Source organism: Tinamus guttatus, unplaced genomic scaffold (genome assembly GCF_059628265.1).
Source record: "Tinamus guttatus ecotype Peru unplaced genomic scaffold, ASM5962826v1 Tinamus_guttatus_pri_ptg000188l, whole genome shotgun sequence".
Classification (NCBI taxonomy): domain Eukaryota; kingdom Metazoa; phylum Chordata; class Aves; order Tinamiformes; family Tinamidae; genus Tinamus; species Tinamus guttatus.
The window spans coordinates 930768-944563 of record NW_028288722.1 but is presented as its reverse complement, the minus strand read 5'-3'; the positions used below and the strand labels follow the sequence as shown (position 1 = coordinate 944563).

Here is a 13796-nt window from a genome sequence, read left to right as displayed (position 1 = left end):
TGACCAGCTGTATTTGCTCTACAATCTGCAGGATTTTGTTCCTGCTCCAGCTGCGCTGTTTATTTGCAGTGATTAGCTGAGCTTGGAGGATGCTGTTTCTGGAGAAGCTCAAACACCTGCTGCACAGTTTGAGAAGTTGACCCCGCTGCTCCTGGCCTGTGTTGCTGCTGAACCTCTCTGTGCACGTGTGAGTGGAGATGTAGGGGGGTCCTTGGGCAGCCAGTCGTGGCTGTTGCTGAGTGTCGTGATTTGGGGCAGCAAGACTGAGCTCAGCTGAGCCTGCTTAGCTCCTGAGCAGGACAGTCCTCCTCCTGCTACCTCTTGGTTGCTCCTGAGGCTGCTCGTGATGTGGAAGAGCCCTGATCCTTCCCTCCACCAAAGCTTGGGCAGTGATTTCAGGGCCTTGACCTGCTTGGTTGATGCCCCATCTCCCTGAAGTCCAGTGCCAGCGAGGCAGTCGCTGCTGCCTCCAATAGCACCAGGGAAAGTGGCTATCCAGCTTCAGCTGACTCCTGTGCAGAACCTACATCGAGATAAAAACCAGATGGATGCAGCATGAAACCTTCCTCCTCTTCAGCAGATGATGTTTGTGACAACGGGCTTTGTTTGTGTTTTTATAAAAAAACAACCTTGTTTAGCCAAGAAATGGAAAGGGAAGCTGCAGCTTAGTCTTACTGAGACCATCTAGCTCAAGCCTCATCTGAAATCCTGGGTTACAAAGGGATTTTTTTTCTCCAAGGCTCAGGCTTGCTTGACATCTCTAACTTGACAAGCTAAAATGCTGTCATGACTTGCTGGTAGTCAATAGTTTAGTCGCTGTGCAGTATTTGTGTTGGTCTCCTGGGACTCTTGGTGACCAAGGACGTGCTGTGTGTGATCTGTGATTCATTTAGGATTTGGCGAAGGTATCGTGAAGCCCACATTGCATCTAAGCTGTGGTTAACCTGGTGTCACTGCCTTGGGTTTCAGGAGGTCACCGATGCGGCTGCCTGCTGCGAAGCTGGGAGCTGCTGCTGCTCGAGCCTTTCCGAGCACATATTGCTAAAACGATGCACCGAGAGGTGAAGCTGAACCTCCATCCAGCCCGTTTCTGTCAGAGAGCTCGGGCTGAGACTGAGCATTGGCTGCCAATGGTGCTTGAAGAGAAACCTCAGTCTCGAGCAGAGTGAAAAAGGAAAAGCCTCCGACCTTGACGCAGCCTGGAGGCTGCCTTCCGCACTTACCAAGGGGGAAACCAGGGAAAACTAGGCTTCGCCTGGGATAAATCCTCCAAGAAACCAAGTTATTGATGCTTCTGACCTTGCTATGTCCATCTCCTTTTAGACTGGAGCAAATGCACCCTGTGTTTCATGTGTTGTTAGTAGAAAACATGCTGCAGCTCTCGGGCATCCCTCCCGCGGCTCCGCGGGCAGAGCGAGTCGCTCCTACAACCAAAGCCCAGGACAAGGTGTCCCCCGAGTCACCTTCTCCCCGGGCAGTGAGGGCTGCTCTGAGCATCTCCGTGCTCCCAAGCAGTGCCCCTGTCCTTGCTGCAAAGCTGCAGCTCTGCTACCAGCTCCTCCCAGCAACCAGGGACCCTCTGCAGCCTTCCCTTCCCATTCCAAATTGGAGCAGAAAGCTGGGAGCAAAGCAGAGACGCTGCTGCGGGCCCCGTCCTGCACTCGGTTAATACCTGCAGGGCACAAGCACCATCTACCTGGCACTTCTAGCCCGGTTCTGGTGGGTACAACAGGCCAGGACAGGCAGCAGGAGGCCGGGTGCGATTGGCCTTGGGTGCTGGGGCTGAGGGTGTTCAGCCAAATCGTGCCGTTCCCTGCGGTGCTCCGCGTTCCGCAGCGAGGGAAGGGATCTTGGAGCTTCGTTCTCCCACAGGTTTAAGTGGTACCGTATGGACGCTGTCGCTGCAGTCATCAGTCTCTGTCTGAGCCCCTTGTTCTGCAGTAGGAGAAGGGCTGGAGCAGGATGGAGCTGAACTCTGGTGATTTTTCCCCTGGGTTTTCAAGAAGTTCTGTTCCGCCCCTGAGAAGTGCCAGGCGTCAGGGGAAGATTTGTATCTTGGCAGCTGCTTCCCATTTTGCTCCAGAAAACAGATGCTGTGCTAGGAATGCACCGTGACTAAAATTCCTCCCGGCTGCTCAGGTCAAACAGCAATAGGGGAAATGGGGGCCGGGGGAGCTTTGCACCCGCAGCCGATGCCCTCGGAGAGCGGCGGCTGCTCCCGCCCTGCGTTTTGGGGAGCCCTTCGGAAAGCTCTGCAGATCGGAGGTTTAAACGAGGGCGGTGGCGGCTGGTGACAGCTTGGGAAAAACAAAAGCGGAGAAAGGTGGTGACACTGTCGGGGAACGTGACAGGCAAGCGCACGGCCCCCGCAGGCCTCTGGCCCTTGTTTTCCATCGGCAGACGGCGGAAGCGATCCCGTGCGGTGACAGGGACGCGGACGCTGACCCCGGAGCAGCAGGGGCAGAGCTGGAGACGTGGGCATCAAAACGGAAAGGCCGGGCCGGGAAGGGAGGAGGCAGCCCATGGGCATGGAGGAAACCGGGTGCCGCTCGTTTTGGGAAGCAGGTGCTGCGGGGCCTCCGTAACTTGGCTCCTCGGGTGCTGCAAGAGCCTCTTGGGTGTCTCCTCCTGCAGCCCGTGGATGGCCCCTGACCACCGGGACGGCAGCTCCGGGGACCCGGCGCGGTGGAAGGTGCCCTGCGGACGTGGGCCTCGCCGCGGCCTCGCGACGCCCCTGCGAAACGGGTCGCCCGCTCAAAACAGACCTTGCCTTGTTCCAGGCAAAAAGAAGGGCTGTGCGATTAAAGAAAAAACCCTGCAGCTGGTCTCTCTAATCTCCCACCGGTGTCTGCATTAACTGTCAAGACAGTAACTTCCTTGATGCGGGGCAATTTTTTTCCATGCACGCATCCAGCTAATCAATTAAGTTTCTCAGCAGCTTCCTCCAGCATTCAGGCTTGGAGAGTGGAAGGAATTTGTTATTCAAGGCACTGGTGGAAAGGCATGAGCTGTAACAAATTGGTTGCACTTTCTGAGCGCTGACATCTCTCCCTCGTAGCTTGGCTCCCTGCTCCTCCTCCCCGAGTTCTCCCTGCTGCCACCAGCGCCCCTGGGTGCGGGGCTTGCCCGGGGTGTCCCTCTGGCCGCGGTGGCCTGTCTGGTCACCGCTATGGGGTCTGTGTGGGCCCGGCCATTAGGGACGCTCTGTGTCCTGGGAGGGAGGACTGAGGTCTTCCTCGGGGTGGGATCTTCTAAGAGTAGCTCAGTTGGGCTCTTCTAGGGCTGCAGTCTCCACTCTGCTAGTGCAAATGGGAATATGTTTTTTCTAGGTTGGGCCATGCAAAACCTTTCACTTGCAAGCGGCAGGACTGCTGCGGTCGGAGGGGGTGCAGAGATTTGTTAGGAGCTCCCCAAGCTCCTGCCCGCATCCCTCTCGGCCAAGGAAAACTTGGCCCAAGGAGAGCAGAGCTGCTGTTGGCCGAGGGGGACATCGGGAATGTACTAGGAGAGGGAGACCTGCCTCTTGCCGCGTGTCATGGCCATGAACAAGATCCTTCCATTAGGCGCCGCCTGGCAGCTTTGGAGACGCCTCCCCGAAGGCTTGTTGCTCCGAAGGGTCATCCTAATTGGAAATCTCAGCGGAGAGCACGAGGAGAAATCTGATGGAGAGGAGGACCTGTGTTTTAGAGGGATATCTTTACAGCCAGGTGACATTGGCCACCTCTGGTCTCATTCCTGTGGCAAGACAAGGCAGTGCTGGTGGCATTTCTGCGAGGTAAATCCCATGGCTTTTCCATTCAGGAAGTAATTTGCTGAACCAGGAAAGGGAACCCGCAGCGCCTGCTGCCAGTCGTCTTTCCAAGCTCTTACACAATGCTCCTCCAGGGTTGGGAAACTAAAAACATCTGGGAGTAATCGAAGCTATTTAGGCTCTGGGAAAGCATGGTTGGAGAAAGTTGGAAGGAAGCAGCTTGAAAGATCAGCGTTGTTAAAAACAGTCCGCAAGCCCTAGAAAATAAACCAGGGTAACATCTACAAAGAGTTGAGGAAGTATCAAGAAAAGCATCTAATATCCTCTGAGGAATACAAAGGAGCCAGAGTGAATTATAATTCTTCAGGCTGTATTAAGCTACAGGGCGTTAAAAATTGCTTTGGAACAAACAAATCCGCCTTTCCTGCGGTTTCTCCTGGCAAGGGAGCAGAGGGAAAGAGCGGGGGTCTGTGTTGAAATCAGCCTGGAGAGTGGAAACGAGGTTTAATGACGGCAAATAGTGAAGCTCCGAGGGCTCTGCAGCCCCAGGGCCATGCTGGGCACGTGGTGGCAGATGGGGCCAGGATGTGTCCCTGGGCAGGTGGCACCAGGCAGGGCCCAGCTGCGGCACGGAGGGTTTGTGTCCTCGGCTGCATCTGCCCGTTCGGGCTGCTCCCCGGCATCGTGACGGGGTGGAGGAGGCCAAAGGAGCTTGGAGGAGAGGTGGGGGCTCTCTCCGATAGCTCGGCCACTTGGGACGGTCCTCCCATGTCGGGAACGTGGGAATGGTGGGATTTGCCCAGCCCTGACCCTGCTTCTCGTGCAGGAACCTTGTGATTCCGAGCCCCGCAGTGACTCGAAGAGGCTCCGGAGCCAGCGCTCATCTGGATGAGCCCGGACAGAAATTCCCTCCCCTGGGACCACCCGAGAGGCAAGCGTGTTGGGAAGTGTCCCTGCAGTTGATCCATAGGACCTTGGATCTGTAGAATCCAAGATCTACAGAAGGTCGAAGGGCCGGTGTTTTCTCTTCCCTCTTCCCCACCTCCTTTACCTCTGGGGCCGGAATAAAACGCCCTGTCTCTCCCAGAGCCCCTAGGACAGGCAGGGTGCAAAAGCAGCAGGATGGGGGCACTGGAGGAAGGGCAACAGGGAAAGCAGCCGCTGCAGGAGCCCTGGAAATGGTTAAAGATCTGGGGAGTCCGGATCTGCCACATCCCGGTGCCAATCTGGCCTCCCCAGCATCCTCGTAAATGAGAAACCACATAAGCCTCACGCTCTATTATAGCTACGGAGCATTAGAGTCTCTCATTTAGGATAAACATTCGCATCTCCAGCAGAGCATGAATAACATTAAATGAGATAGTTAAAATGTTGAGGCCAATTATAGCCCTGGTGTAACTTCAGCAGAGTTCCACCAGGGATTAATTTGATCCGAAGAGCTCTGCCTCCTGTTCTGAACTGGGATTCCAGCGTGGGTAATTACATCCTGTCTCCCTGCACTTCCTCTGGAGTTTTTATTGGGTCGAATGGACCAAATCTGCAGCAAGTGTAAATCAATGTAATTGAGCTACCTCTAGAGAGGAGCCCTGCTGATTTACACCCCAAAATCTGGGGCAGCAGTTTGCTCTTCCCTCTCGGGCGGGCTCTGGATGAGGTGCTCCGGGACGGTGCTTGGAAACCGCCTTGGGAAGAGCATCAACAGGGAGGAGGTACCATGGTTTGGGTGGGTTTTGATTTCCTTTCGGGTGTCTCTGGGCAGCGAGAGCGCTGCTAGAGCCTGGGTGTCCTGGAGCTGGAGCAAGGAAGTCTCGGCTTCCAGGCCTTCCTGCCGACAGCCCCACATTTCAAAGGGGTTCCTGGCCGCCGGGAGAGCTCTGCCCTGCGTCACTGCTGCGGTGGCACCGGGCCGGGCCGCCCGCTGCCCGCCTGCCTCCCGCACCCTCCATCCCGGCTGCCGGAAAAGCCCAAACCCCGATGCTGGGGACTGACCCTCACCTCCAGGCCTGCATCCCAGGCCAGCCCTTCCCGCACGGAGACAGGCAGCTGGACCGTCTCCCTTCTCCACTTCCCGGCCCTCTTAGTAAATCAGCGTTAATGAGGGACATTTGACCCTCTCTTTCCCTGAGCAGCCCTAAGAAGCATTTTTGTTCCGTGAGATAGTTAAGGAACTTGTAGCAATTTCCTCCCCCTCTTTCTGCCGTAGAGTTGTGGTTTTTTTCTTCTTCTCTCTTGGAGGAAAAGGCCTCTCCGAGGATGCCAGAAACCTTTAGGATGCCCCAGGGTGCGGAGGCGAGACGGCAGCGCTTCGTCTGGAGCAGCGAGGCTGGGCGCGATGGGGTGATGCCCCCGGGTTTGCTCGGTTCGTCGCAGCGAGGACCCTGGCTCCGCGCGTGAGAGCGAGGCAGGAGGCTCCGGCGCTGGGATCCCGCTGGCTGCGCTCCGGAATTGCGTCGCCAGGCGTTATCTCCATGGCTGGAGCCGTGTCCTCCATAGCCAAGCGTGCGCAGGGTGAGGGAAGGCTGCTGGGAACACCCTCCCGCGCCCCTTTCCAGGGCTTTCTGCTGCTGGGTGGTCCCTTTCCCTCCTCCCACGTAAAACCCGAGGGTCGAATAAGCCACGGGGAGCAGGGCCAGTGAGAGCCAAAGCTTCATCCACCTCCTCCAAGCCTGTGTGCGGCCGCCCGTCCCCTCCAGCAGCTCCCACCATGACCCAAGTTCACGCTTATCCTCTTGGCTCTTTCATTTCCCTTTTGGGTATTTCCAAAATATGGTTTTTAGTGGGGACAAAGATGGAAAGAAGAAGAGGAGACACGTCACGTTCCTTCCTTCCTCCCCAAGCGGTCTGTGGCACTGAGACTGTGTCCACGTGCTTTCCCACAGCATCCCGGCTCCGGGCCTTGGAGAGCCGCCGCTGACGCCGTGTCGGGCTCCCGAGGGCTCTCTGTTCTGCCTTGCTTGTAGAAATGACCATGATTTTGGCCAGCAGCAATGACGGAGTTAATGAGGTTCAGGGAATTTCCACTCCCACCCACCAAGGGCCTGCCGGGACCATCAGGAACCTCTGCCGCAGCGAAGGCCCCATCCCGGGCCAGGACCCCTTGTGCAGCCGCTCGCTCGACGCAGACTCACCCCCTCTTAGCTCAGCCTCTGGCTGCACCCGATTGAGTAAATAAAGAGCGTTTCTCATGAAATCCTCCCCCTTGCAAGTCCCCAGGCAGGGAGCCGGCCTTTCCGCTGCTCGAGAAACCTTTATCCCCCGAAGCTGCAGCTCCCCGTGCAGCCGCCTCGGCAAGCGCTGTTTGCACGCGCCGCTTTGCAGGGCCGTGGCCCTGTTCCCGGCAGCACTGTGCTGTTCCCAGGCTGCTTTCTGCTGTCCCTGCCATCTCCAGATGTCCCTGGATTGTCCTTCTTGAGATTTGCCATGCTAGCCCAGATGGGGAGATAGATCTGAACTGCTGATGTTGAGATCCGTATTGGAATGTGGGCTTCCCCCAGATTTGGGATAGCTGTGCCAGCCTCTGCCTTCGTCTTTGGGGCTGCCTCCAGTCTTTGCATCTCTCTTGGCTCCTCTGCTTCCTGTTTCAGACCTTGCAGGAACGCGGGTTGTCCTTGTTGCTCATCGCTGTCCCCAGTCTCCTGCCCTTCCTCTGTGGCTGTGATCCAGGGGTCGGGAGGGACATGCCTAAGTCTGGCCCTCTGGAAGAAGCCCTCACGTTAACCTTCCCGTCTCCTAAAGTCCCTGTAGAGCTCAATCCTCCCTGGCATCCTTGGACCCCTTGCTCATGTGCATCCTTCTCGCTCTCCGTGGAGGACCTGGTTTGGCTGCTGAGGCTCTTCCTCTTCTGCAGCTGAAGAGCCTCAGCCCCAATTCAGGCAGTACAGCTAAGCCCTGACCTTTATTTTCCCTAAAATCAATACAAAAAACCCACGCTACAGCAATACAGGCATTTCAAGGGAATCCAGCTGATTTGTCTCATCTGAGGAGCTGGTTCTGCTTTAGAAGCTTCAGTCCAGATCTGCTTTTGCCTTTCTAGCCTCCCCAATCTCTGTAGTTGTATTCACCTCCTGACCCCCTTCCTGCTGTTATCACCTCTCCAGTTTATCTTAATCTGCTGCAAAATGAAGGCAGCTCCAGGTAAAAAAAAAAAAAAAGAAAAAAAGAAAAGGCAATTTTTATTCTTCCTTAACATAATCATTCCTGCACGGAAAAAAAAAATGAAATTGTTAAAAGTGAGGCAAGGTTGTAGAGGTTGTTTTTAATTAAAAAGATTCAAGGGGGGAAAAAAATCTGTTAGGAAAACTCTGTGGGCATTTGTGAAGTTCCGTGCGGTGGGAACCCAAGTGCTGGAGCGCCCGTGCGCACGCTCGGCCTTCCCTGGACGGCGGGAGCCGATCCGCGCGCTCCCGAGGACAGGGACACGGAGCAGTCGGGCTGGTGCCGATGCTCGCAAGTCCTGGCGGCCAATCAATACTTGCCCATAGGCTTTTCCCACCGGGACATTTGTTTTCCCAAATGGCTTCTCAGACGCTCGTTGCACAGTGCTCATCTGCCTCTGCTGGGCTTTTTATCGGCAAATGGAAAAACGGGGATATTTTTCTTTATTCTAAAACCAAATTTTTGTGGCGAACTGGAGCCAAAAATACTATTCCCCCCGCCACTTCTCCCAGACATGAGACATCCTTGAATGCTGAAAGCAAATCTCCCCTGCTGCAAGCGGACCAAATAAACCCAGCACGAGAGCGGTGCTTAGCACAAACAGATGCGCCTTTAATGCTGCCATCTACAGCAAGCTGCGCCTGCAAACTGATCTTTTATTAACGTATTTATATAGAGGGGAAAGCTGCAGCGGGGACGCGGCTCCGAGCGCCGGGAGCAGAATCCGGCATCGTCGGGATAACGGGGAGGGCTCCGGAGGCGCCGGTGCCGGGCGGTGATGGGTGCTGGTCGCAGGGCCTAGGAGAGCTACAAGAAAAGGGTGATGGGGAGAGCGTGAGCGCTGGGCTGGGGGCAGCGCGGGGGACAGCCCTGTCCCCAGTCCCCGGCCCCGGGCAGCACCGCTCCCCCAGCACCAACGCTTCGTCCTACCTGGTGTGGGAGCCGCGGGCGGACGGGCGGACGGACAGCCTGGAGGCAGCTCTCACTCCCGGGAGCTGCTGTGTGGGACACAGTCACATCAGTCCCCCAAAATGGCCAGGAAAAGGGAGTTTTCCCCTCCAACCTGCCAGTTTGGGGCTCAATAATATGTTTCTGATGTGTCTTTCTTTTCCCCCCAAGGACAAGCCACATCCCTGGAGCACCACGGCCTTGCAGGTAGGCAGGGTGCCCTAAATCCTGCGGTCCCCAAGGCTGCAAAGGAGGCACCAGAGTGGAAAGGTGGGGAGAAAGCTCCACCCCGGGTCTCTCTGCGCCCTTTTCCCAAATCCGCACCTCTCCCGCTGCATCCGCCTGGCTTTTCCCCACCACAGTGTTACCTGGTGCCAGGGTTGGAGCCAGCGTCTCGCTCGGCCTCTTCCTCTCCCTCGGGGTGCCTGGAGGACAGCGGGGATTGGGGTGAGCTGATGTTTGTCACCACAAAAACCTCCTTTCCCCCATGTCCCCCCCAGTTCTGCAGAGCAGCACACGGAGGGCAGGGATGGCCCAAGCACCTTTGCAGAAGCCAGGCCTTGCCGAAACACCGTTTGGCCTCCAATATGCTCCCTTTAGCCAACATTTTTTTTTCCCTCTCTCTCTCTTTTTTTTTTTTTCCTTTTGCCAAAAAATAAATAAATCATGCAGGGCTTCTGCATCACCCACTCTTTCCAACCAGCTGTCTCTTTATCACGGCCCATCCTTCCCCTGGGCTTCGGAACTGGGTCAGTGAGCGAGATGCAGCAGTGGCCGCTTCCCCCCTCCAATTCATAGAAAGCAGATTGGGCCCCCGGGCGCCTCGGGGCGGCCCCGGCGCTGTCTCCCAGGGACAGGCAGCATCCTCGGGGACACGGGGGGCTCTGCCGGCCCCGCTGCCCGCAGCCCCCTGCATCAGGGCTCGTGGTTTTAGGGAAACCTCCCAGGGAGCCGGGGGGAACCTTCCCCAGCTGCAAGCAGGGAAATAGGCAGCTCCAGAGCTCATTCCTGTTTAGGGAACAGGGCTGAGATAAGTGCAGGAATCTCCGCAAGCTGCCACCAGAGCCATGCAAGACTGTCCCCTCCCGCACGCCCGGCTGCATGTCCCCGCACTCCAATTTGGGGTCACTTCCAAGAACTCCCTCAAAGCCGAGGCGAGGAAGCCGGAGCCGTGCTCTGAGTCACTGGCATGTTGTTACCAGGGACACTAAGGTTCCTGATTTTGAAGACGAGATTAATTACATCCTGCAAATAGGCATTTTCTCTGCATTGAAGAGCAGCGAGAGCCGCTCTTAGCGCCGCTCGTTACGTGTCAGCAGGTAGCACTGTGGCAGATGTAGGAATCCAGCCGTGTTGTCGCTTGGGTTTAATCATCAGAAAGCTGCCTTCCCCGGGTCAGCTCCTAGCGAGGATTTGTAATATTTACATAGCACTTGGGGCTGGCTTCTTTATTGCCGGAGCTGCTATTCACTCGTCAGCCTCTCATTATGCATGTGCCAGTATTAATTGCATTTAGAAATGAGATTCGCAAGGCAAAGCGAGAGCTATTTAGCCCCCCATTCAGCCTGGAAGAGAGCAGCCTTTCTGTGTGACAGCTCTCGAGATGCTCTTGCGCTCGGCTTTCTCTCCAGCTGAAAAGCAGGTGTTGGAGCGAGTTGGTGCCAGAGCCACCGTATCAGCGGTGCCTTTTGTGCGTGCCCAGACATTTATATAACAGGCAGGATAATGACTCCGCAGAAGTGGCATGGAATTGACCCTTGTGATACCGCATTGAAACACGGCGAGCCAGAGAGCAGAACCACTCGCTTGCCTTATATATAAGGAGGGAGTGGGTAAAGCGGCGGCTGGCCCGTGTCCAGGGCCGCTGCTTGGTTTGGGGGTTATTTATCAGCTTGGCTGTGTCTGCAGCACTTCGGAGCTGTATTTGCGGCCTCGCTAATGTGTTCCATGCCACAGAGGGATTCAGCCGACACTTGTCCGTGCATGTTGCTGCGTGCCGAGAGCTCCCGCTGGGAGCTGCGGAGCCGCGCGCTGCCGCCGTGGGATTGGGGAGGTCGTGTCCTGCTTCCCGGGTGATGCCGAGTGACCGGCGCTGCTTTCGGCGGGTGCGAAGGGGCTGCTCCTGCCTTGCCGCTTTTCCATGTTTTGCTTCCCCAAAGACCCTCTCTGCTTTGCCATAGCCTGGCTGGTCCCTGCGGAGCCCCAGCCCGGGTCCCCCTCCAAGGAGCTCCGTGCAGGGGAGGTGTCATCTGGCAGAACTGCCTCTTCCAGGTATCCTCCCCTCCACGTCCCCCCACGCAGAGCCAGGACTAAACCCCATCCCGGGCCTTGTGTCGCATCCCCCTTTCCCAGACGCACGCGTCGCTCGGGAGCAGCCCATAACACACCCCAATAAAAAGGCAACGTGTGCCGGCAGGGAGCGGGCCGGGGCGGAACATGGGAAAGGCAAACAGAGCAGCCGGCCGTAGCCAGCCCTGGCGCCCGGCCAGGACGTTCTTACCAAAGAAAACCCAAAGAATAAATCAGTGCTCGATGAGTCGACGCAAGTGTCGCACCTTGGACCTCCACGGGGAGCTCAGCCATGGCAGGGGACTTTGGCAGAGCCGCTTGGAAGGGCCTCTCCTTTTGAGCCGCTGGTATTTGGGGTCCGACAAATTGACCCCCTGGGCTCAAGGCTGGGCCAAGGGCAGCCCGGCCTGAAGGGACCTGTCCCCGGCAGCCCCAAGGTGTATAAATAGAAGACAGGACGTGAAGGAGGTCAAGCGAGCAGGGGATTTTACATAATCCCATCTTGCCTCTGCTGCTCATTTGTGCCCAAGCGTGTCCTCTGCCTGGGACCTGCATCCGGCTTCGCGCACAGGGACGTCACAGTGAGAGGGACCTTCCTGCACTGCGGCAGCTCCATCCCACGTGACACGTGGGCTCCTTCCTTTCTCCGTGCTGGGTTTCAAGCAGAGACACCGCTAATCCAGGGATCTAGCCTGCCATGGCCACCAAAATGCAGACATGTTGGAAATCTTGCACGTAGGGGTGGTTATGATCCAAAGGGGACATTTTCTCTCTACCCTATCCCTCAGAAGCCTCCATTCCTTCTTCCCTGGTTGTTCCTCACCCTTCCCACAAGCCCTGATTGACATTCCTTCCTTCTCTTACTCCTGACACTTTTATTTTCCGGAATATAAAGGGCTGGAGACGATTCCTCTCCTAGTACAAACCTGTCAGCGAAACGGCGCTCATTTATGTCAGCTCAGAGCGAGGTGGGTAGACGGGTGTCCAAAATAGCACAAGTAGAAAACCCGCTACCTCTCCTGCGTAGCTGGGGCTGCTCTCGGTTGCGGAGAGCTGCAGAAGCAGACGGGACGTTGCCTGCTGGTCACACATTTGGGCCGTGGTGTTCAACGGTGAGAGCAAGTCATCACCAAAAGAACAAATCAATCCACACAGGGCTCCTCTATGGGTCCCCACGGGTCCTGCTGCAAGCAGGAACGTAGTCCGCTCAGCCCCTGTGTCTTACCATCCCCAGCTTCTCCATGCCTAGGCTCCATCCTACCTCCTCATGGGATTTTTCCCAATTCCCTCCGCTCGCTCCATCACTGCAGCTCGCGGGGAGCCTTTGTGTCTGGCTGCACGGGCAGCCCATGCGCGTGGCCACCTCATCCTGCCGCTTCCAGGATGGAGCGACCCACAGGCCGGGAGACGCCGGCCCTGCTTCCGATCTCCCTTCCCTGCCTTGAGCAGCTCATTAAGCGCCGATGTGCGCTCCCCGTGTTCGGATGGCTCCAGTCTCCACCGGTAAATGGATTTGCGCGTCTGCAACAGAACCCCCTGGGAGCGGCGGCCGCCTGCGGAGAGGCCGCGGGCTCTGCCGCAGCGGGAGGCACCAGCCCTTGGCACGCGATGCTCCTTCCGCCCAGCACAAGGCAGCGTTGCCCGGTGTCCCCGGAGGAGCAAAACGAGGAGGAATCCAAGCGTTTCCGAGCATGGATCCTCGCCTGAAGAGCCAGATCCTCCCCCTGCCCCGGGCCTCCCCTAGCCCTCCCGTCGCAGCCCAAGGGTCCCCGAGGAGCCGGGAAGGGCAGGGGCAGCACGTACGGCTCGACTTTGTTGAAGAAGCGGCGCCGCAGCATCACGACGAGCGTGCCGATGAGCAGGACCGTGGTGCACATGGCTCTGGCTCCATCCCCCCGCAGCGCCGCGGCCCCTCGCGTCCCTGCCGGAGGCCGCGGGACGGCCTCGCGGGGCCCCCGCTCTCGCCAGCAGCCGCCCGCACGCTCTCCGGGCCGGGTTTAGGGGGAATTAGAGCAGGATCAGATGTAATTAACGGGCAGCAAATGAGGGCGCTTCTCTCCGACCTTCAGGTGGGAGGGAGCAGAGCGCTGGCCCGGGAAGCCCTGAGCGCTTAAGTGGTTTTGGCTTCCTGGGTGCCCTTCCCGCTTGCCCACAGACCCGCTGGCCACAGCTGGGATGGCCCCAGGGTGATTCCTAGCAAACTGAGCCCACCCCTATCCTGCACAACCCAGGCTCCCATCTTCCTGCCCTCCCTCTGGCTTCCAGCACTGGGCTCTACCCTTGGCTCCCAGTGCCTCCCTGCCCTGTCATCCCAGCTCCTTCTCCCCACGCCTCTGCATTCCCTTTCTCCCGCTTTCCCTCCTCCCGCTCAGCCCGCTCCCCCCTTTCCCATCTCTGCTAATCTGACAGGCTCAGGCCTGCGTGTAATTCCCCATGGATGTGTCTCAGCCAGCTGATCCCGAGACCTTGTCTGCATCCTCCCCTCGCTGCAGCCTCCTCCTCCTCCCTGGTCCAGCCCCAGGGCAGCACAGACAGCTCTGCTCTCTGGCCCCACATCCCCTTCCCACACCCCGGAGCTGGTTTTCCAAGTCTCATCCAAAAAACCTCATCTTCCCCTGTGCTGCTTCTGGCCAAGGGCAGGGAGGCTGTTCAG

The 13796-nt window shown here is 57.5% G+C and overlaps 1 protein-coding gene across 1 annotated transcript; it reads right to left on the bottom strand.

The window, feature by feature from the left end:
- Window positions 1-8704: 8704 nt before the first annotated feature.
- On the bottom strand, window positions 8705-13211 carry PRCD (photoreceptor disc component). The gene is made up of 2 exons (XM_088523459.1): window positions 12889-13211; window positions 8705-8713 (listed from the first exon to the last, which is right to left on the bottom strand). The coding sequence occupies exons 1-2, from the start codon at window positions 13018-13020 to the stop codon at window positions 8705-8707; spliced, it is 141 nt and encodes a 46-aa protein (XP_088379585.1). The 5' UTR covers window positions 13021-13211.
- Window positions 13212-13796: the final 585 nt, after the last annotated feature.

Excerpts from the sequence above, each read along its gene's own strand:
- PRCD (XM_088523459.1), bottom strand. The coding sequence starts at position 13,020 with ATGTGCACCACGGTCCTGCTCATCGGCACGCTCGTCGTGATGCTGCGG.